This window comes from Panthera pardus, unplaced genomic scaffold, assembly GCF_024362965.1.
Source record: "Panthera pardus isolate Hobbes unplaced genomic scaffold, ASM2436296v1 HiC_scaffold_27, whole genome shotgun sequence".
Lineage (NCBI taxonomy): Eukaryota > Metazoa > Chordata > Mammalia > Carnivora > Felidae > Panthera > Panthera pardus.
The window spans coordinates 116,666,347-116,690,703 of record NW_026526843.1 but is presented as its reverse complement, the minus strand read 5'-3'; the positions used below and the strand labels follow the sequence as shown (position 1 = coordinate 116,690,703).

Sequence of the window (24,357 nt, the reverse complement as noted above, 5' to 3'; positions counted from 1 at the left end):
CACTGGGGGAATCAGCAAAAAAGTGTGCATGTCAGCCTTTTTCAGAACATGCCAGAAATTATGTAAAATGAAAACTGTCTTTTAAAACAGTGGAACTACTGTACTACTTTGGGGAACTGCCCACAGATCTCCAAATCTTTGGATTTGAAAACCAGTCTTGCAGCGTGAAACACCAATGGAAATGGCATGATCCTTCGCTCATACGTTCTTCAAATGCTCGTGCACAATTTTTTTTTATTTTTCTTAACTTTTTTTTATTATTCATTTTTGAGAGACAGAGAGAGAGCATGTGCGGGGGAGGGACAGAGACAAAGGGAAACACAGAATCCAAAGCAGGCTCCAGGCTCTGAGATGTCAGCACAGAGCCCGACATGGGCTTGAACCCACAAAACCATGAGATCATGACCTGAGCCCAAGTCAGACGCTTAACCGACTGAGCCACCCAGGCTCCCCGACATGCACAATTTTTTTAAATGTTTATTTATTTTTTGAGAAAGAAAGAGAGAGAGAGAGAGAGAGAGAGAGATCGTGAGTGGGGAAGGGGCAGAGAGACAGGGATAGAGAGAAGATCCCAAGTATGCTCTGTGCACAGAGTCGGATGTGGGGCTCAAACCCACGAACTGTGAGATCATGACCTGAGCCAAAATCAAGAGTCAGACGCTTAACTGAGCCACTCAGGCACCCCACATGTGCACAAATTTTTAAAGCCTGTTAGCATATAACTGATATATCAAGAAAGCACAAAGCTTAGAGCCAACGATCCCACACAATGGGAATACTATTTGGAATTGATTCTTTTTAAAATGAAAAAAAAAAAAACTTTATCATTACTTGAATGTTAGGAAAATATAAACAGCATGGAAAACTCAACAAAAATAAAGTTTTAAAAGCCATCTAAATTTCCAGATCCAGGGATCGTTTTATAAATCATTTGATAATCCACACACACAAAATAATTTCTTTACAGTACCAGGTAAAGATTTCAAAGTAGAGCGGCATGTACTAGCCTAGGTGATTTCGAAGTGAAATCTCTGCCCTTTTGGCACTCCAATACCGACAGCGACCTTCCCTCTGGCCCCCACCTTTGAAATGCAATGTCACTCAAGGTTCTCTGGCTATTTTGAGAATAAGCAAATCTCATTACTCAAGACTTTTGCAAACTCATGCCACCCAGAAAAAAGTTAATGCCTGTATGTTAATTTGATTCACTTTCTATTTTTGGAACTTTATTACTTTGAACACATGCCAGTTGCCATTTTTCTAATTTAATTGCCTAATTGTGAAATCTCAAGGCCATGGAATACATGGATCCTTAAGACCACATATTAATACCATTTTTAAAAGGCACCGAGCTGAAAATAAAGAAAATACTTTTTATTAGAAAACTCATAAGAAAACAAAAAAGACATTAAATGAATATATTATTTGAAATAAGTGTTTTCAAGATGTTAAAATTCCTTGAATGATTTAATTACTGACTGTAATTAAGTGATGAAGAGTTGAAATACCCACTTATGAAAAAAAAAAAATCAGGAGGTATCACAATTCCGGACTTCGGGTCACATTACAAAGCTGTAGTCATCAAAACGGTATGGTACTGGCACAAAAATAGACACATAGATCAATAGACCAGAATAAAAAACCCCAAAATGAACCCACAACTATATGGTCAATTAACCTGCAACAAAGCAGGAAAGAATATCCACTGGGAAAAAGAGAGTCTCTTCAACAAATGGCGCTGGGAAAACTGGTCAGCTACATGCAAAAGAAAGAAACTGGACCACTTCCTTACATCATACACAAAAATAAACTCAAAATGGATTAAGGACCTAAATATGAGACCTGAAACCTTAAAAATCCCAGAAGAGAGCAAGGCAGTAATTTCTCTGACATCAGCCACAGGAACATTTTTCTAGATAAGTCCCCTGAGGCAAGAGAAAAAAAGCAAAAATAAACTAATGGACTACCGCAAAATAAAAAGCTTCTGCACAGTGAAAGAAACACCCAACAAAACTAAAAGGCAACTTACAGGATGGGAGAAGATATCTGCAAATGACATACCCAATAAAGGGTTAGTGTCCAAAAGATATAAAGAACGTAGACAACCCAACACCCCCCAAAACCAAATAATCCAATAAAAAATGGGCAGAAGACACCAACAGACATTTCCAAAGAAGACATCCCGATGGCCAACAGACACACGAAAAGAACATCATCAGGGAGATGCAAATTAAATCCATAATGAGATATCACCTCACCTGTCAGAATGGCTACACTAAAAACACAAGAAAAAAATAAGTGTTGCCAAGGATGTGGAGAGAGGGGAACCGGTTCCTCTTGCACTGTCGGTGGGAATGAATGCAAACTGGTGCAGCCACTATGGAAAACAGTATCAAAGTTCCTCACAAAGTTAAAAACAGAACTGCCCTACACTCCAGTAATCGCACTAACAGGTATTTGCCCAGAAAGTATGAAAACGCCAATTCAAAAAGATACATGCACCCCTATGTTTATGGCAGCATTATGTACAATGGCCAAATCATGGAAGCAGCTCAAGTGTCCATCGATAAAGAAATGGCTAAAGAGGACGCGGTATGTACAAATACATATGCATATATATTTGATGGAATACTAGTCAGTCGTTTAAAAAGAATGAAATCTTGCCATTTGCAATGACACGGACGGATAGAACTAGAGAGTATTATGCTAAGCGAAATAAGTCAGTCAAAGACATACCGTATGATTACGCTTATATGTGGAATTTAACAAACGACACAAATGAGCAAAGGAAAGAGAGAGAGAGGGAAACCAAGAAACAGACTCTTGCCGATAGAGAACAAACCAATGGTTACCAGAGGGGAGGTGGGTGGGGGGATGGGGGAAATATGTGGTGGAGATTAAGGAGTGCGCTTTTATGAAACCCCACAAGATGTATATAATCAGAAGCACATTAATCAAGAGTAAGCATTTCTCTCTTCCAGGCAAGCACACACATAGAAGTACGTATCCACTGGTTAATCAGAAAAATACTCCAATGAGCCAGAACATTAATGCGTTTATACAAAGACTGGAAATATACTTTGCATATCTTCATCATTTGTAAGAATCAGGAACTTGATCACAGCTACCAGTTCCTCATTTCATATCACAATTTAAGTCTAGAAGGAACTGGCATAATTTCACATTCATGTTTATCCATTAAATCAAGGTGAAGTGAAGTTCTGGAACAAATTCCAGTATTCTTGGTTTCTCCTAGAACTGAAACATTATACCCTTTGATAAGTTATTGTTGATTCGCTTAGAATGATTTCCTGCAGGCCTTATTTTCCAGAACATGTCTCTTAGCACTCTTAGTCTTGATGTCTCATCTTTATATCTGTCTAGGGGTCTAACATATCATACGTGAAAGGTCGCAGAGAGTCAGATGCAGCCCCAAAACTACTCTGTTGTAAAACATCTTGCTGACATGTTACCATTGTCAACAGAAAAATCATATGAAGAGCCTTTACTTCATGAAAACAAAATGAGAGACAGCAAGAAGAAACAATAAGCCAGTGTTCAGTGCAAGTAAAGGACAATTCAATATAGAGCAAGAAAAGAGTACAGCTTCCAGTTAATTAACTATCTACTTTGGAAAATGATCTTAAAATTTAATATTTTCATTATTAAGTTCTTATGCCCTTCCGTTTGCTTGCTAATCATTATCAAAGAAACAACATTTTTTTAATTTTTTTTTTTTACATTTATTTGTTTTTGAGAAACAGAGTGAGACAAAGCGTGAGTGGGGGAGGGGCAGAGAGAGAAGGAGACACAGAATCCGAAGCAGGCTCCAGGCTCTGAGCAAGCGGTTAGCACAGAGCCTGATGCGGGGCTTGAACCCACAAACTGTGAGATCATGACCTGAGCCGAAGTCGGACACTCAACCGACTGAGCCACCCAGGTGCCCCCAAAGAAACAAAATTTTAATAGTAGATATATGTCTACTTTCCAACCAGAATTTTTTTAATCTTTAGAATAATATCGATTAGAATTCCAACACAAATTTCTCAGAAGAAATAAATTAGAACTATCAGTTATTGAAGTCTTAAAAAAATTGAAGTTAATATTTCAGTTAGATTAAATCAAGAGTCCCTAGGTGCTTAGGTAGAACACTTTTTATTTGGCTTACCCAAAAGAACAATTGGCTTTACTGAGTTCTGGTTTTATAAAATGTTCTTGAGGGAAAAAAAAATACATCATGGCGTCATATTTACTATTAATTAATCTACTAAACAGAGTAAAATTTCCTTCCCAATACCTAATCATGAATATACAAAGACTATTTCACTTTGCGATGAAAAGAAACCTGATTATTAGCATTCTATGAGGAGTAAATCAGACTTCGTGACTCGTGAGAAGCAGTAACATTTTTAAACAGCATTAGGTCAATTTCATGGTTGCTTCAGCCTTTTAGTCTTGTACCCAGGCCAAAAGCACAGCTTCTGGAAGCAAATGTTGTGAATCAGATGACAAGTATAATATGCCACTAAAAGCAACAGCCACAGTGGTGTTAGCACTCAGCCAAGTCCCATGCCCTGGATGACTATGTGATGGAGCAGGTATTCAGGGATGACCCACTGGCCAGTCCCCACTGCCTCCTGGGGACTTTTTCCAAGACTCATCTCTGGAGGAGCAGACTTAGCCCAAAACGTATCCAAGACTGTGACCTTGGCATACAGGAGTAGAACGGACACTGAGTCAGCTGACTAAAGTGTGGTACATATTTTACCAGGAAATAAGGAAATCTCAGGGTACAACTATACTGCGCAGAGTAAGGGTGTGGGTACGGAGAGTTGCCCAATTTTCCTGGTAGTTCTGCTTGGACTAGTCAGTAAGCCTCCAACCCTTGTATCAAATCACTTGATACAAGTGATTCACATCCACTATTAGAACCATTACAGAATCTTTGGTTGGTGTTATTGTTGCTGTTTAGTTTTTCTTTCATTATCATAAACATAACTCCACAATCCAGCTAGACTTGGAGGGGAGTATTAGGAAAATATGGAACCCACAGAACTGCAGCGAGAGCACAGAGATTATAGGATATTTCCAGCAGATGGGGGTGAAGGGGTGCCTTCATGAGCTACAGAAGCAATGGTCTGGTAGTTAAGATAAAACACAACTCAAGTGTTGGTCAGCAATAGTGGTCTTCCTGTTGGCCTTGGCATTCCTGGAGCCAAAGCCCTCCATGGCTTCTGCAATATTCCTTCTCTCTTTCACCTTGCCAGAGGCCACATGCTTGCCATCCAACCACTCAGTCTTGGCAGTGGGGATGAAAACCTGGGAAGCATTTGTGTTGGGTCCAGCGTGTGCCACGGACAAGATGCCAGGACCCGTGTGCTTCAGGATGAAATTCTCATCGTCAGATTTCTCCCCATAGATGGACTGGCCACCAGTGCCATTATGGCATGTGCAGGCACAGTCCTGGCACAGAAATTCCCAAATAATCCTGCGAAAGCAGGAACCTTTATCACCAAATCCTTTCTCCCCAGTGCTCCGAGCACAAAAGTTTTCTGCTGTCTTTGGAACTTTGCCTGCAACCGGTTCAAAGGAGACATGGCCCAAGGGCCCGCCATCCACGGTGACGTTGAAGAACACGGTGGGGTCGACGGTGGCTGGACAGCACCAGAGCTTCCGGGGCAGTGGCATCTGCAGGGCCACCGTTACAGAGCTCCAGATAAGAAATGTTTTTCTTAGCATCTTTGACTTTGGAGGAGTAACACTGTCCTCTTTAAGTGTCCTACTTAAAGGCTCAATACTCAGCTTCAGAAAATTTCTAGAGACAGGATATAGCCTGTACTATCAGTAAGCTACTCAGCACTATGTTCTTTCTTTTACGCTGTTCCCAGTATCTCTGAGGCTAGAAGTGTGTGAGCTACCTTCTCCAGGCTTTGTGTCATCGAGGTTCAGAGTGAGGCCACACAAACAGGACACACTCACGGGGCAGGAGAGAAGCCAACGCCCAGCGTGGTGGTGGCAGGCAGGTGTGTGGGCTTTGGCAGATGAGCAATGGGAGGTGTCGCCAGGTGCTTCTGGCTACGGCAGGTAGCTGAGATCACCGGTGGTTCTTTCTTTATGTTACTATCCGCCCCGTTTCGATAAAGGTGGCTGCCGGCCTCTCCAGTTCCTTAGTAAGCCTCCAACTCTTGTATCAAATCACTTTCTTCTCGAAATAGCTAAAGGTTTTCTGTTTTCCAAATAAATCCTGGTTAGTGCAGAATGCCTTAGTCATGACTCAGGTTCACTGTTGGTAGAAGGGCCCAGAGGAGGTAATCGGGTTGGGTTCCCATAGGAGCAACCCCAGTACCGACACTGGGCAACAGGCAAAGGCTCAAGAAATCAGACTGAGCTCAATCTCAGGGATGGCAACTGTCAGTGGGGACTCTGACACCGGGCTGGGTACCAGAGGTAAGATTCCAGTCCTTGGCAGAAACAGAACCAATCTGCTTTGGACCTCGCCTCAAAATCCAACGTCGACGTTTGAAACAGTCGTGTACTTCCTCTTCTTGCCAGGCACAACCTTAGCACAAGCAAGATAAAGAATTGCACTAGATTGTGTGAACCGACACAGGGGTGCCATGCTCTCCTAGATGCTGCCGCAGGAAAGATGGACCACAGCTTTCATGGTGCTGAGAGGTCGCTGGAGACTGACGGCAATAGTGAAGATTTCCTGGAAGGTCAGAAAAGCACCTGGGGACATGCTGCTATAGTCTCTGACTCACTCGTGTTCATTTTCTCCGCGTGCTAGCTGCTGCTGAGGGCCGTGTCCTCTCCTCCCCATGTTTCCCCACATCCTACAGCTCTACACCCCTTGGAGAGCATGTGGTCCTTCTTTGCGGTCTTTGAAGAACCACTGATCACATGGATGAAAGTTTTACATTAATTCGTGACTAGTTAAAAGTGCTAAACAGAAACTCACTTAAACTTTCTGGAACTTGGCTTTCTCTTTCATTAAAGCGTGATGCTAATCCTATCATCCCAGATTTGGGTGAGGATTAAATGAAACATTCTATGTTATAAGGGCTTTAGAATGTAAAGTATTACCAGGAAAATTCACTGTAATCACATCCGTATAAAAATGTCTACCAAATACTTCCATGAGCCTTCTGCAAAGCCACGCACTAAACAAAGGAAGCAAAGGCCCTCAGAGCAGAAAAGGATTGCAAAGCATAACAAAAGCCAGAATTAAAAACAAAACAAGACTGTTTTGTTTCTTTAAAAATAATATCACCAGCCAAAACTGTTTGACTTTCAAAGTCACAGCTTAGAGCACGCTCAAACAATTTCTAAAATGTGGAAACATTTGTGGAACTTGTGGGAAAACACAATTTCCAAGAGCTTTACTCAGAACAAACCCACGAGAAATAACAATGTGCACATCGGCACAGACACACAGCAGCGCGTACCCATCCCCAGCGTGGCCTGGCCCACCCAGGACGTAGGCCTTAGAGCACTTGGTGACAACACTGATCAATGGCGTTTCACGGACAAATCTTTGAGAACTGGCTCAAGGTTTCTCCAGACATCCCGAATTGCAATGTTTGGAACACGGAGTCTCAGCTCGCGTTCCCCTACGAGCGGACCCTGAGACAAGGATGTGAATGTATACAGTTTATTTGGGAGGGGACTCAGCGAAGGGGCAGACATCGGTAGAGGTGCGTTATCAAACAAGTCACTTCTGTGGCCACTGGGGCCCGATCCCATCAGAGAGTGCTGGGAGACAGTGTGGACCACGCCGCGCATTTGTCCCAGCTCTCCGGCGCCTCCCCATCCAACACTTGCCCAGGGCTCCTTTCGTAGGCGTTAACTCCCTAGCACTGCCCATCATCAGAAGAAAAAGCAAAAAGAGCCCTCAGGAGCAGGGCTTCAGGTGTTCCTGCTGAAGGCTCTCCGGGTGTGGAGCAAATGCCGAGGGAAAACAAAGAATGACCCGGCCCCAAATGTCCGAGGGTCACGGTGGAGAACCCGTGACTTAGACGATGAGAATGCTAAAAGGCTAACACGGAAAGCAAAAGGGGCGCATCACCTTGTAAAGGACGTCGCAGGCGGCTGGGTCAAATGCAGGGGGGAGGCAGCAGAGCCAGAAGGCTTTCACAAGGTTTTGTTCACTAGAAATCTCTCTCCCCTCCCTACGTTTCCACTGCTGATTTCTAGAGGCTGCGGTGGGCGGAGGAGTGTCTACACCACGGTGCAGCTCCAACCGCAACACTACCATACCATGGAACGTTTCCACTGCTGATTTCTAGAGGCTGCGGTGGGCGGAGGAGTGTCTACACCACGGTGGCCTCTCCCACCCACACTCCCCCATCCTAACGGAGGTCTGGGCAGCCCCACGTTTTCTTCAGCGTATGCTGCTTAGAACCAGTCCCGGGGGCTCCTCCTACCACCTCTGTCCTTCGTAATTCTTCACTCAAATCTCTGCTTAAACCATCCAGGGGTCTCCAGCTTCCTCCCCACAGAGGACTCAACAGGCACTTCCGTCGGTCGCCACCAAGCCTTCGTTCCATGACATTTCGTTTTCTCACATTGAAAAAGTTGGCTTCACAGCAGCCTAGGAATGTGGTGCAAATGCAGAAAGAGAAAAGATCTGAATAAAATGCAGAGCAAAAATACTAAAAATAAATCTCTTGTTTACAGCAAGCTCGAGTCTGGAGTAAAAGTAAAATGAAACATATGTTAGAGACCTTCCAATAATGGGTCTTGGATCAAGAGGGAAAAGGAGGAGGACACGGCCCTGAAAGTGGGAGGAGGGCCCTGAAAGTGACACAAGGGCTCGTGAATTATGACATGAAACTTATATCCATTTAAGTGACCGGCAGAATGGGAACCAAGCAGACAAACGCTCAGTTACATGAGTGGCACAGAAAAAATCCTCCCCTTTTATTCCTGAGTCTCCAAGAGATGGAAAAATCAGCAAGTCTCACACTTATTAATCCACAGCTGAGGTTTTCAGAAGCAAAGTCAAGTCAGCAATGAGATCGGGGGCATAATAGTTTTCCTCCCATTTGACAAATGCACATGATTTGTCTTACATGTTATCATACGGGATATAAATACTTGATACACTTAATATGCACTTGCTGTCTGGGCTGATGGCCGGCGAGGACCACAACACGATGATGAGGATAATGTTGGCAGAGGTGATGGTTAACAACTGAGTGCTTACTGTGTGCCAGGAATTATGAAAAACATTTATAAGTGTCATTGCTTCAGTCTCTCATGATGCAACTGTAAGATACTATGATTATCCCACTATACAGTGCTGAAACTGAGGCTTGGCATTTCAGAATGAATAAACGGTGGCTCTTAGAATTTATCCAGATCTGTCTGGGTAGCCCACAAGCACACCATCTCTCCGGTGGTGGCATGTGGAAAAGAGTATTACTTTGATGCACAATTTAAAAAATGTTAAATCTATAACTTTTAATGTAGGAATTATTTAAATTCTATGCCTCTAGGTTAGGAATTGGGGCTGGACATTCTCTTCAGGTATTGCCCACCACTCCTTTCGGCAAGAAGGGCAACCTGGTAGACAGAAAAGGGACTAACGCTGGGAACATTTGGTTTCCAAAGCTTGCTTTCCAACTCTCTAGCTGTGCCAATTGAGGCAAGTTAGTTACTGGGGCAGGCAGAATTCTAAACATGGCCCCCACAAGATTCCCATCCTCTGGTTAATCAAACACTAATCGAGGTACTGTTACAAAGGGATTTTGTAGAAGTAATTAAAGTCCCAAGTCACCTAACCTTAGGATATGGAGATTATCCGGCTGTGCCCTTTATTTTATTTATTTATTTATTTATTTTTTTAAATTTTTTTTTTTCAACGTTTTTTATTTATTTTTGGGACAGAGAGAGACAGAGCATGAACAGGGGAGGGGCAGAGAGAGAGGGAGACACAGAATCGGAAACAGGCTCCAGGCTCCGAGCCATCAGCCCAGAGCCTGACGCGGGGCTCGAACTCACAGACCGCGAGATCGTGACCTGGCTGAAGTCGGACGCTTAACCGACTGCGCCACCCAGGCGCCCCATCGGCTGTGCCCTTTAAAAGGCAGAAGTCTGGGTGAAATATGTGATAGGAATTAAAGAGTACACTTCTCAGAATGAGCACTGAGTAATGAATAGAATTGGTGAACCATGATATTGTATACCTGAAACTAATATAACACTGTATGTTACCTATACTGGAATTAAAATTAAAGAAAAAAAAAACTTTTAAAAAGGCGGAAGTCAGAGAGATTGCAACCATGAGAAGGATTTGACACAGCATTTGTGGCTTTAAAGATGGAGGGACCATGAGCCAAGGAAGGCTGGTGACCTCTCCAAGGCCTACAGCCAGCAAGGCAGCAGAGACCTCAGTCCTACAGCCACAAGGAACTGAGTTCTGCCAACAACCTGAATGAGCTCACAGTTGATTCTCCCCCAAGAGCCTCTAGTACAGAACACAGTCACTAAGTTGGTAGTAATTTGTCACAAAAGTAATAGAAAACTAGCATAGTTACGCTCTCTAAGTTGGTTTTCTCAATAATCAAATAGAGGTAATCATGCATACGTTGCAGCATTACCAGGAGGATTAAAATGAGAATGTACTTAGAGCGTACCTGACATAGAGTAGGCAACAAGTGTCACCAGTGACTCTGGGAGTCAAGGCTGAGAGGCGACTGCACCTTATCGCTAATACAGACAAGATGTAAAATTAGCATAAAGTCACAAACTAAATATAAATGGAATCAAACTATGATCAAGTAGAAATCGAGTCAAAATGAACACGTGCTCTACAAAGCTGGTAGAGGAAGCCACTAACTTATGAAATAAGTTCCAAGAGCCTATTTTTAGGCCAGTAGTTTGGAACTGGGTAGGCATTCCCCCATAAGAGCGATGTTAAGACCTGGTGATGACGGCTCAAGTCATTAACTTATTAGGTGCCTGACCGTGTTCAGGAGAACCCAGTCATAACATGTAACAAGCTTGCTTTCAGGGGGAAAAAAATCCTTTTCGTTTATAGCACAATTTTGCTCTAAAAGGAACTTACGTCTATTTTGCATTTTTAACCCACATAGCAACATTTTGAGAGAAGCACAGCGAGGAAGAAATGGCAAGCTGACGACAAAGGATTTATGCTAAGCCAGGAGTCCACATTCCCCTTGCAGCTAGGACGGGGCCATATGACGGAGTCCTGGTCAACAGAATGCAAGCAGGAGTGATGCGTGTCCCCTGCAGGTCAGGCTCGTGGGACGTGCCACATTCTCACCCCACTCCAAGGAGCACACGGATTGGACCTGGAGGAGCCACGAGACGGGAGAAGCCTGAGTCCTTGAATGCCCACACGGAAGTGTGCCCTTCAAACCCCTGATGTCATTCCAATGCTACCAAAAAAAAAAAAAAAAAAAATTAAGTTCTAATGTGTTAAGCCACGGAAACATTCAGACTGTTCCAGCAATTAGCTTTGTGTTGCAGCCAGACACTTGCTGAAGTTTTCACCTGGGACGACCCCGGAAGGCAGACCCCACACCTTTAGGATTAAACTGTTAGCACACGTTGGGTACTCCTGACTGAAATTAGAGCGAGGGACTGCAGAAAAAAGGGGGAAGCCTGGGAGGGGATTTCAGTCCTGCCAGCAGAAATGAATGGAAGAGGGACTCCAGAATTGGAGCCCAGAAGGTTGAAGAGGTTTACTCTTCTAGATGCCCAACTCCGTAAAATAGCGAAAGGCTTGGAACACGAGCGCGTGCTGGCCTCCATTGGCCAAGTGACCTTAGAGGCTGACATCACCGTGGTTGGTTAACAGATGCAGTTCAGAGCGGTTACATTTTTGCCTGAGGTCACATGACTGTATGAAGTAATGGATCCAGAATTCGAACTCATATCTTGTGAATCTGACTTCAACCTTCTTTCAGTATGTTTCGCAGCCAAATGCGGCAGTAAATTATAATTTTTAAAAATGTGTTGATGGTTCAGGAGCTAAACAACAGTGAATTTCCTTGGGAACAAAATAAACTTTCCGTGCTTTTTATGGGAACCAGGGGGTGAAAGCAGTGCTTCGATTTCCCTAAAATGGGATCCCTGCATTGTTTTCACTTAGAACTCCTTGTTCTCCTTTTATTTTAGAGACAAAATGAGTTTGGCCTCTTTTAGGCCATTACTGTCATTTTATTAAAAAATTAGATTTGAGAATTTCCTTTTTTGTTGGCAGAGACTATAGCATATATTTATACACCCTATTGATCTGATCAATGTTCACAGTGGAAGCTTAATAAATACTTACAGTTACGTGACTCAGTGATAAAAAGCACTGAATAGCACAAGGCGCATGCTAGAATTATCTGTGGCTTATTTCCATGGTTCGATGGTAAACTCTACACAGGGAAGAAGTGAGTTTATTCCCTCTTTCTGACTAGCTTTAGATCAACATCAAGCATATCGAAGTACACAATAACCAACTGCTACGGACAATTAAAAAGCATTGATATCTTAAGCGACATAGAAATAAACACACAATGTCAGACTGGGAAGTGTCTTAATTTGGGTCCCCCCAGAAGCAGATGCTGAAGCAAAGATTCGCGGACAAATAGTTGCTTTAGGAGGGGTATTAGTTACATGCTGCTGCCGTGATCAATTACCACAAATTTAGGGGCTCAAAACAAAAAACTTGATTATCTTTGAGTTCTGGAGGTCAGAAGTGCAAAAGGGGACACACTGGGCTAGAACCGACGTGTTGGCGGGGGCTGGGTTCCTCTTAGAGACTCTAAGGGAACCCATTTCCTTGCCTTTTCTAGCTTCGAGAAGCCACCTGCATTTCCTTGTTTGTGGCCTCTTCCTCCATCTTCAAAGGCAGCACTGGAGCATTTTCCAATCTCTCCCTTCTGTCGTCATACCTCCTTCGCTGAATCTGGCTGCCTCCCTTTTTCACCTCTGAGTGACGACACTGGGCCCACCTGGATAATCCAGGCTCATCTCTCCAGCTACACATTCTTCATTGAACCCACACGTGTAAAGTCCCTTCCGCCACATAAGGTTCTGGGATCGGGACACGGACATCTCTTGGACATCTCTTAGGAGCCAATATTCTGCCCACCACAGGAGGTGACCCCAGAAAACGCTGGCAGGGGAGTGGCAAAGTGGGACAGAGAAGGGAAAGAAGTCAATGAATGTGAGTTAACAAGGCAGCCATCGCCCAGGGCAACTGGGAGTCCGTCCTGCAGGGCGGCTGCGCGAGCTCGGCTCACACGCTGCCGTGATAGGAGAAGGGGGAGTGACAGCCTGCCAACTGCCCATCCATCGCCATGTGAGGGCTGCTCTCGCGGTCACTAACTCCGACACACTGGCTTTCCCGGTGACGCCAGTGGGCACCCATGACCAGAAAGAGAGTGCCGGGGAGACTGCTTCAGGGGTTCTGCTCAAGCACTTGCCACCAGGGAGAAGTGGCTTCCGGAATCATCTCATCTGACCATATTCCCTTTTCTTTGCAGAAGAGCAGAAGCCCAGAATGTCGAAGGGATTGCCCAAGATCATGTGACCAAAGAAACCCACCGAGGGCCGCTTCCATTTAGTTGGTATCTCAGGCTATTATGTGTCGGGCACTGTACCAAGGGTGTGACACGTGCTTCCACATTTAATCTTCATGGTCACCCTTATGATGTGAGTATAAATGTGGTCCTAACAAACTTAGCCAAAATTACACACCTAGGAGTCGTGTTAGATGGCTGCCTGGTACAACAGAAGTCTATGGAGCATGGGTAGGCCAAATCCAGCCTGCTCCCCCCATTTTTGTACAGCTCATGAGCTAAGACCTAAATGCATTATTCTAATTGTAGTCTTGACCCACCTGTAACACAACAGGACTATCACCTCCCTAATTCTAGACGCTATACTTCTATTGACACAATCCAAGAAAACGTTTATTTTTTGGAAATTGCCCCAATAAGTTAGCATACACTGACAACTGATTCTTAGTTAAAACACATACACCTAATTGTAAGTTGTGTCCCCTCTATCCAGGATTCATACAGGTGGTTTTTCTGCATTTACCTTTATGAATTTTTATTTATCCTTGTTACAATCCATTTTGTTAGATTCAATTCATTTTGTTATTTCTTTTTTTTTTTTAGTCTTTCCATGCCTTTCTGGGTCTTTATTTTTTTTTTCTAATATATGAAATTTATTGTCAAATTGGTTTCCATACAACACCCAGTGCTCATCCCAAAAGGTGCCCTCCTCAATACCCATCACCCACCTTCCCCTCCCTCCCACCCCCCATCAACCCTCAGTCATTTTGTCAACCCCTCTTCTCAGCTCTACAGCTACCTATGAGGCACCTCGATTTGAATGGCCCCCCGGCTCTGAAAATCACACAGCCAAAAGGGAACTCATCCTCCTTCCGCCCAAGCCTGTACTCCCCCCTTTATGGTCCCCAGCCTACAACTGTGCAAAGGCTGCCCTTACCATGGGCATCGTCTCAAGGGGACACTATGTTCTAATGTCTGGCACCTTCTCTAGCATGCAAGAGTGAGCTCACTAGATTTCAAAGGATAAAAAGGAAAGAAGGGAAGGAGAGGAGGGATGGGGAGGAAGGGACAGAGAATGGGGCATTTCTACACTTTTTAAAGAACAGTAAAGGGATAGAGGCTCAGCATGAAAAAGATGTAAAGGCAGCAGCATTGCTGTGCTCGGGACAGAGTGGATCCCAGGGTCCCCGGTGGCCAGGCATGGGCACCCCGACTGCCATCTCCTAAGGCCAGCCAGCGAACAGCAAGGTGGAAACTCCACCATCTCAGGAACGGGATATTGTTTCTCCGGGTTATCGCCCAAGTCGGTGCACGTGGAGGGTGGTTTTGGCTTCCGTGATCGAAGACGCTGCTTTCACTCAAGGGGACTTTCCTCAGAGAAACACTTGGAGAAGCACACGCCCACTTGGAAAAAGTAAACAACTTCGAGGACAGATTATGAAGCACCTCCACTTGCCTTCTGAACTAAGAAATCAAGATTACAAATCCTTAGCCTCACGGCGTTATCTGTATGGCGATGCTACAGCATTGCTGTATTATGACTTTATAAATTAATTGTGTTATTTCAGCGAAATTTAAAAGTTACAGTCATATTACTTTAGGGTGAACATTTTCCAATTTCATCAATATGTGTGCAAAACTTAATTATTCCAAGTCCCAGAAATAAGATCTTGATGAAATAACTCGACAAGTGAACCCATCTCCCACAGTCCCCCTCACCTTAGGCTACGGCAAATTCCCTAAGGGTCACCTATCTGGGGGCAGAGATCTCCAGCCTGCCTAACTTCCCCAAAGCTAAGATCCAGAAAATTCCCAGGGCTTCCAGCTGCCCAAAAGGTATCTCTAAATGAATTATTATAATTCCTCACAGCTTGTGGGTTTAGCTGTATTTTCAGAGAGAAATCTCTGAAAGGAGATGACTTCATCTGGGCAAATATTTTACTGTAAAAGGTACGAGACTCGGGACTTATGAAAGTCTCATTCAAAACTGCGTCAGGAGACAAAATCTCCCCCAAGGAGGGGCAGAGGAGAAGATGTTGACAGGTCCACTATGAGCTCTAACCATGTATGTGCATCCCGAGAGAAATCATTTCTGGCCTCATATTTTCCATCTTAATGTCTCAACAGCAGAACATAAAGCACCTCCAAATTATATCAGCAGCCACCGCAACGAGGCTCAACTATGGCCAGGACTCATTAAAGGCCAGAAAGACCCCTCCAGAAGTGAAATAATATATCCTGGAGGGCAGGTGAGGAAACTATGAGTGATGGCCACCAAAAAAAGCAACTCGTTTGAACAAACCCCTGGTGTTCACAATTAACCTCGTTAAATTGCGCTTTTCATTTCCAGCCTCTTTTCTGAACTTGTGTTTCCTGCGGATCTTTCACACTGTGGGGGAAATTAAGCCCCCGCAAATAATATAATTTTGGTTTATACTTTAGTAGGGTCCCTGAACAGCAGCACTATTGGGAAATGCAGAATCTCAGGCCCCACCCTGAACCTTGTGAAGCAGAATCTGCATTTTAACCAGGGTCCCAGGGGACCTATATGCACAGACACGTGAGCAGCACTGGCCCACCAGAGAGTAGCTCAATGATAACGACTGATCTTGCAGCTCAATACTTAAAAAGACAGCCCAATTTAAAAATTGGATCTAAAGAGACATTTTCCCAAAGAAGACCTACAAATGGCCAATAAACACATGAAAAGATGCGTGGAATCATTACTCATTAGGGAAATTAAAGTCAGAACCACAATGAGACACCACTTCATACCTATTAGGATGGCTATAATTAAAAAGATAGACAATAACAAGTGTTGGCGAGGAGGTAGAGAAACTGGAACCTTCACACACTTCTGGTGGGAATGTTAAAACGGTGCGGCCACTTTGGAAAATGGTCTGACAATTCCTCATATGGGATATGAACCAATAATTCTGTTCCTAGGTACATACCCAAGAGAATTGAACACATATGCCCATGCAAAAACGTGTACGTGAATTGAACACATATGCCCATGCAAAAACTTGTACGTGAATGGTCACTGCAGCATTATTCCTATTGGTCAAAAGGTAAAAAGACCAAATTGTCCATGAGTGGATCAGGGATAAACAAAATGTGTTCTATGAATCCAGTGGAATATCATTCAGCCATAAAAAAGGATCATGCACTGATACCTGCTACAACACAAATGAAGCATGGAAACATTAAACTACATGAAAGAAGCCAGTCACAAAGGACTAAATATTGTAGAATTCCATTTATATGAAAGGTCCAGAATAGGCAAAACCATAGAGACAGAAAGGAAATTAATGGTTGCTTAGGGCTAGCAAGGAGGGTGGGGTGTGTGTGGAGGGAGGTGAGAGCTAAAAGGTGTAAGGTTTCTTTGTGAAGGGACCTGAATGTTCTCAGATTGACTGGGGTGATGGTTGCACACAGCTGTGAATACTGTGAGTATACTAAAAACCCACTGAGTTGTTGCAAAAATAAAAGGCAGTGAATTCCTCTGTCATCGAATTTTCCCGTAGGACACGCTGCCCAGCTAGAGATATGACCTGCAGGCTAGAACGAAGATCACAGACAATAAATGCCTTGTGCTAATGGACCGCTTCCTGTGTGCCGGGTCCTATGTTGGCCCCGAACAGGGATTTTCTCTTAAAAATTCTCCCCAAAGTTCTAGGAGTTAATTAGTATCATTGCCATTTTACAGATGAGAAAACTGAAGCATTAGAAACCTATCGAAGGGCAACAGGCTGGTGAGCGGTGGTGAAGCTCAGCTCTGAACCCACGGAGTCTGGGAGCAGAGCCCGCACACAATCTCCCTCTCCATCTTGAGTCCCCCTATAAGCGACTTCAGCTAAGTGCCAACTCTCCTAGTCAACACGCAGGTAGCAGAAGGGCCCCACGGGGCGCAGTGAGAGGTGGGGGTCACCGCTTGCCACTCAACCCATATTCTCCAAGTCCCACTGCTTGTTGACTATAGGCAACCAACGTTAAATGATTTTTCTCTTCGTATCAGGAGACAGATTGGCCTATTCCGATAATCAACTTCAATCTCATCCTTCCGAGTTTTCCCAAACGTAAAATATTTTGGAAAAATCAGCCAGCCCCCCCTTTTTTTTTAACTGGAAAAACACTTAGTCAAACAAAACTGCCTATTTTCAGAAATGCCCTGAATGAGTAAAGGACTAGTCAAATTCCACATGGGATGTGTTTCCATGAGTCATATATAAGAAAAAATATTTCATGTGTGATCACAAGACAATGGTGTCTATAACAAAACTCCTGCCAAATTAACAACTCCAATTTGATTATTTAAAATCACAGCTGACACATATATAATACTTACTATGCCCTGGGTACTATTCCAAGTGCTTTCTATTTACTCATTTAATATCTACGGTAGCTCACAAGGTATTTTAATAGTCCCATTCTAAAAATGATGAAACTGAGAATTAAGGTTTTGGCAGCCAGAGCTGGAGTGTGAAACCGGACAATTTATACTCTGAACTGCAGTCTACTAACTGCTCTTGACAACTGATGGAAGAAAAAGCTGTAGCCTCCGCAACCACTGAAATCAACAAAATTTCATGGTTGTAGTAACTTCCACAAGCTCCAAAAAGAGTTTTGTCAGCATGTGATGGTTGTGGCAGCTTAGGTGCATTTGACCAGGTTGTTTAAACATACAAACTAAGCCAGAAGGCTACTCAGTGTTAGAGACCAGATGAATTACCAGAAAAAAAATAGGATCTACTTAGCCAAGAAGGCATTTCTCTTGAAGATGAAATCCCATTGCTCATGTCCGCATGGAATGGAATTAAGAAAGAAAGAAAGAAAGAAAGAAAGAAAGAAAGAAAGAAAGAAAGAAAGAAAGAAAGAAAGAAAAAGAAAAAAAAGCAAACAGTATAGCCAACTAGTCTATTTGTATTCCCTACCATAATTTCAAACAACTTCATGGTTCATTAGGTATTTTGGCATACTCGGTAAGTATTTTTTAATGGAGAATGATCACAAAGCTTTAAAGTAAATTAAAAGCTCCATAATAATCAATCATTATCAAGTAGGCTTTATCCCAGGGATTCAAGGAGGTTCAACATCAGGACAGCTATTGATGGAATTCTCTATGTGTTTACATTAAAGGAGGAGGAAAATAACATTGTCATCTCAACAGATGCTAAAATATATTTTACAAAATTTCAAAGGCTTGCACATTAAAGAAAAGCATAACTATTAATAAATCAAGATAGAAAGAACTGCTTCATCTTAGTCACGGGGTATCTACCAGAAAGTGATAGAAAGCATCCTTGTTTAACAGTAGAAACTGAGAAGTGGCCCCATTATAGTCAGTAGCAAGACAAACATGCCCACATTCAACATCATACCCGAAGATCTCATCAATACATCTGACAAGAAGATGAAAAGAAACCTTAAATAAAAAAGACTATCGCCCCCACCCCCTAAAAAAAGATTATCCCAAACTATTGTTATTGGGAGATAAATGATTTCCTAGCTACAACTCCAACCGTGTTAATTTAAAATTTATTAGAACTAATACAAAAGCAGTAAGGTCAACATACAAGTTAATAGATTTCCTACATGCCAACGATAACCATGTTGAAGACATAATGGAAAACTAGATTTCATCTAGGAAAGCAAAACAGCCATGAAAGAAACAAAAATAAATCTGTAAAGTGCTAAGGAATAAAATTAACAAGAAATGTGCCAGACCTATATGAGAATTTTGCAAAAATGAAAATCTGCTCATTGCAGGCATCACTTTGATGAATAATTATCATCAAATGGGAGCATGTCAGCTCCTAAAACCTCACGAGACGGAGATGCTGAATTATTCACGTTGGCTGCCCAGGTCTGTTTTGCCAAGTAACGGATGCTTTGCCAGTGTGGCCAGCTTCAGAGCCAAAAGCATAGCCCAGCCCTTGGGTATTTATCTTCCCCTTCTTGAATGTTTATAAGCCCCCTCAAGAGTACAGGGCCCCACTGATGCCTTCCTGGCCAGCCTTCTGTCATACCCTGCACAGTGCCCTGAAGGGGAGGGTCTGCACACAGGCGTTGTGTGTCGGTGTATTGTGAATTGCCTTACCATTTCAAGGAATAGCAATAGCTTCATTTATTGAATGAGCCCACCCAGGTAGCTTATGTATTCAGGCCATTTTGCCACGAAAACTGCTTTGTGGTGCTGGTCCTTTGTGTGCATAGCTCCAAAATGTCGTGATCGTAATAACTGCAGAGCTACAGGAGGCAATAAGGCTACTGAGATTGGCATAGAAGGATGGGACATATGAACGCAGTCACAAGCAAAAGTAATCGCATGGTCCTGGGGCATCAGTTCCCAGTAATTTAAAACAGGAAACAAAGCTGGGATGTTTGCTGTCTTCAAGAGAAGATTGTGCTGCGACTATCCCATGGGGTCAGTCCTGGGAAGAGATCTGCTAGGAATAACTGCGGCACGGCACGCATGCTGTTGAGGGGTTAGAGGAGTGAGTCTTTCAGCAGAAATGGGTTTCCTGCAAACGCTAACTCCTGAACACGCTGCAAGATGGAGAACACTATAAAAATCTACGGGCCGCAGGATTCTTGAGCCCCACCACAAAAGCAAGTGGGAAAGAGTAAAATTTATTTAATAGAATAAATCCTTATAGTACCATGATTTGCAGTGGCTTGATGTTTTCTGTTTATTTAAACCTTCTCCCCGATTTCCCACGTGATACATATTCATTGAAGGAATAATTAATACTTCTCATGGTGAAAACCAGAAGCGTGACTTTTACAGATGTATTTTGCCATTTAGGGAATGACCTTTGAGATGTTCAGAGTCTGAGGCAGACATGCCCATTACCCAGGTCCCAAGCCCCTGCCTTCCATCTCGGTTACCGGACATTCTTAAAGGAATCTGAAAAGGCCTCGCTTCTGTGATGATCCAACATTTTGACAATTGCAGGCATGGTTTATTAGTTTAGGTAGATTTTTAAAGCTCTCTGGGCCACCATTTCCTGATCTACAAATATAATCATCACTTCCCATGATTACTGTGAGTTTAAGAGAGTGTAGCCATTTTGTAACACAGAGCTACTGTATGAGCCAGCAATTCTACTCCTAGGAATACACCCAACAGAAGTGAAAACTTACTGTCCATACAAGAACTTGTACATGGAATGTTCATAGCAGCACTGGCCAAAAAAGTGAAACAGCCCAACTGTCTGCCAAATGATGAACGGATAGACAAAATGCGGTCTCTCCATGCAATGGAAGACTGTTCAGCAACAAAAGGAAGTGAAGTACGGACACATGCCACAGCATGGATGAATCTCGGAAACGTCATGCTAAGTGAAAGAAGTCAGTCACAAAAAGATGATACATTGTATGATTCCACTGATATGAAATGTCCAGAATAAGCAGATCCAGAGAGACATAAAGTAGATTAGTGGTTTCCCAAGGCTGGGAGGAAGGGAGGAACGAGTGACTGCTGAACGACACTGGATGTCTTTTGGGGGTGATGAAAATGTCCCAGAATTAGACAGTGATGATAGTTACAAATAAGGAAGTTAGTAAATAAGTACAAAACCCTTATTCATACACCTGAAAAGGGTGAATTTTGAGTATATCTATTGTATCTCAATAAAGCTATTATTAAAAAATAATCGTGGGGGCGCCTGGGAGGCTCAGTCGGTTAAGCACCCGACGTCTACTCAGGTCATGATCTCACAGTTTGTGAGTTCGAGCCCCGCATCGGGCTCTGTGCTGACAGCTCAGAGCCTGGAGCCTGCTTCGGGTTCTGTGTCTCCCTCTCTTCTGTCTGTCCCTCCCCCACTCACGCTCTGTTTCTGTCTCTCAAAAACAAATAAACGTTAAAACAAATCCCATATTCTGTTGTTTGTTCTATAATCCTATTGTCTATATCTGTACATAGGAAAATGAGATACAGTCACTTGCTGCACTGGAATTTATATTGGTTTGTTCTCCTACACTTTTAAATAATGAGGAATTTTATAACCATTCTTAAAGCTCCTTATGCATGAATATCAGCCAGAAGATTGCAGAGAAGGAGACACACTATGTTTCTAGGAGCTTGTGAGATTATACAGAACCTGGGAAAATATACCCATTTATAAAGCCTGCCTTTGAGAAGTATTTCAGCAAGCTCTTCTTGTTTTCTATAAAAACAGGGAGCTTCTCTGAGCAAAGGGAAGGAGGTGTTTGGCTACTGCCTGCTGAAATGCTGAGTCCTAACAAAATTATCTCATGAGGAACCTGATAAGCTCCTTTGGAGGGGAAAGGTTGATACATGAGAGTGACAAAATCCAGACCAGCCTACTCATGTGGTGCTGTCTCATTAAGCGACTTGCAGAAGAAAATTTACCTCACTGCAAGCACTTTTGCCCTCACGTCCCAAGTCCCCCTTCCTCTGTGTGACCTGGTAACTTCTCGCTAGCTTATGAGAAGCCAGTACATCAGCCTGCAGCTCAGCGATGAGACACGTTCAAAATGCTCCAATTAAGAAACAGGAACCCTCTTGCGCTGTTGGTGGGAATGCAAACTGGTGCAGCCGCTCTGGAAAACAGTGTGGATGTTCCTCAAAAAATTAAAATAGAACTACACTACAACCCAGCAATATCACTGCTAGGTATTTACCCCAGGGATACAGGAGTGCTGATGCATAGGGGCACTTGTACCCCAATGTTTAGAGCAGCACCTTCAACAATAGCCAAACTATGGAAAGAGCCTAAATGTCCATCAATTGATGAATGGATAAAGAAGATGTGGTTTATATATACAATGGAATACTACTTGGCAATGAGAAAGAATGAAATCCTGCCATTTGCAGCAACGTGGATGGAACTGGAGGGTATTATGCTGAGTGACATAAGTCAATCAGAGAAGGACAGATATCATATGTTTTCACTCATATGTGGATCCTGAGAAACTTAACAGAAGACTGTGGGGGAGAGGAAGGGAAAAAAATAGTTACAAACACAGAGGGAGGGAGGCAAACCATAAGAGACTCTTAAATACAGAGAAAAAACTGAGGGTTGATGGAGGGGGGGAGAGGGGAAAATGGGTGATGGGCATGGAGGAGGGCACTTGTTGGGATGAGCACTGGGTGCTGTATGTAAGCGATGAACCACGGGAATCTATCCCAAAAACCAAAAGCACACTTTACACACTGTATGTTAGCCAATTTGACAATACATTATATTTTTTAAAATGCTCCCTGGGGCTCCTGGGTGGCTCAGTCTGTTGAGCGTCCAACTTCGGCTCAGGTCATGATCTCACAGTTTGTGAGTTCAAGCCCCGCGTCAGGCTCTGTGCTAACAGCTCAGAGCCTGGAGCCTGGAGCCTGCTTCCGATTCTGTCTCCTTCTCTCTCTGCCCCTCCCCACTTGTGCTCTGTCTCTCTGTCTCTCAAAAATAAATAAATGTCAAAAAAAATTTTTTTAATAAAAATAAATTCTCCCATTAAAATCGAAAAAGTACTTGGTCAGCTGCTGTTAAGAAGGTAAAAGAAAGACAAGACTGATTAGGCATGCTTAATCGAATATACAGAGGGGTTGAGAGAGAAGACGGAGTGACAGGACAGAGTGAAGACAGATACAATAAACAAAGATGCAAATTATACAGGCTTTCTGAGTTCTGAGGTTTCTGTGGACCTGAATGGGGATCAGATATTTTTAAGATGTATTGCCAAGACTACAGTGTATGTTAACTAACTTGAATTTAAATAAAAATAATAAAATAAAATAAAAAACAAAATGTACTGCAATTGTAACAAAGAAGTTTAAAAAATCCATTCAGATTTGAGAAAAACTTAGATCACAACTCTACAAATATAGTCTCCCAGACATCAATTACTATATTACAATTCTTTGCAAGGATATAGAGAAACTAGAACCCTCATCTATTGATGACCCTGTAAAAGGGTCCAGTCACTTTGCAAAACACTCGGGCAATTCCTCAAAAACGTAAACATAGAGTTACAATATGATCCAGAATCACACTCTTAGGTAATCTATCTAAGAGAACTGGCCAAGCAAAGACTTATACATGAATGTTCATAACAGCCTTATTCATCATAAGTCCAAAAAGTGAAAACAAGCCAAACGTCCACCGAGTGATGAGTAAACAAAAGGTAGTGTGTCCATACGATGGAATAGTATTGGGCAGTGAAAAAGAATAAAGAACTGATACATAATGCAACATGGCTGAACCCCAAAAACATTATATGAAACTAAGGAAGACACAAGAGACCGCATATTTCATGATACCATTTATATAAAATGCCAGAATGGGTAAATCTATAGAGACAGAAAGTAGATCAGTGGTTGCCAGGGGCTGGGGTGAAGGAAAATGAGGATTAATGTCATTTAAATGGGTATTATGGGTCTGCTTGGGGTAACAAAAAAGTTCTAAGATTTGCGGTCCTGGATGGACAACTTTGCAAAATTTACTAAAAACTAATCAGAATATATACTTGAAAGGGTGAATTATATGATATGCAAAATATGCCTCAATAAGTTGTTTATTAATTCATAGAAAAAGACAGATGGTGGGTGCCTTGGGGGTGGAGAATGGTGTGTGATCTCTTTCTTGTTCTTTTTTTTTTTTACACTTTATAATGATTTGCAAATTTTCTACATGAGGGAATTCTTTTTTTTTTTTATTTTTTTTAACGTTTATTTATTTTTGAGACAGAGAGAGACAGAGCATGAATGGGGGAGGGGCAGAGAGAGAGGGAGACACAGAATCGGAAGCAGGCTCCAGGCTCGGAGCCATCAGCCCAGAGCCCGACGCGGGGCTCGAAC

At 42.8% G+C, this 24,357-nt stretch overlaps 2 protein-coding genes across 2 annotated transcripts in view; both read right to left on the bottom strand.

Annotated features, from left to right (window-relative positions):
* The window catches only part of ARHGAP6 (Rho GTPase activating protein 6), a 450,271-nt gene that overhangs the window by 353,326 nt on the left and 72,588 nt on the right, over nt 1-24,357 (bottom strand). The gene's annotated exons all lie outside the window — the stretch shown is intronic.
* Nucleotides 3,737-8,167, bottom strand: LOC109248285 (peptidyl-prolyl cis-trans isomerase A-like). The gene has a single exon (XM_053891843.1). It carries the CDS (start codon nt 5,737-5,739, stop codon nt 5,146-5,148), a length of 594 nt encoding a protein of 197 aa, XP_053747818.1. The 5' UTR covers nt 5,740-8,167; the 3' UTR covers nt 3,737-5,145.

What these genes read in the sequence shown, in the direction of transcription:
- LOC109248285 (XM_053891843.1), bottom strand. Translation starts at nt 5,739, where the DNA reads ATGCTAAGAAAAACATTTCTTATCTGGAGCTCTGTAACGGTGGCCCTG.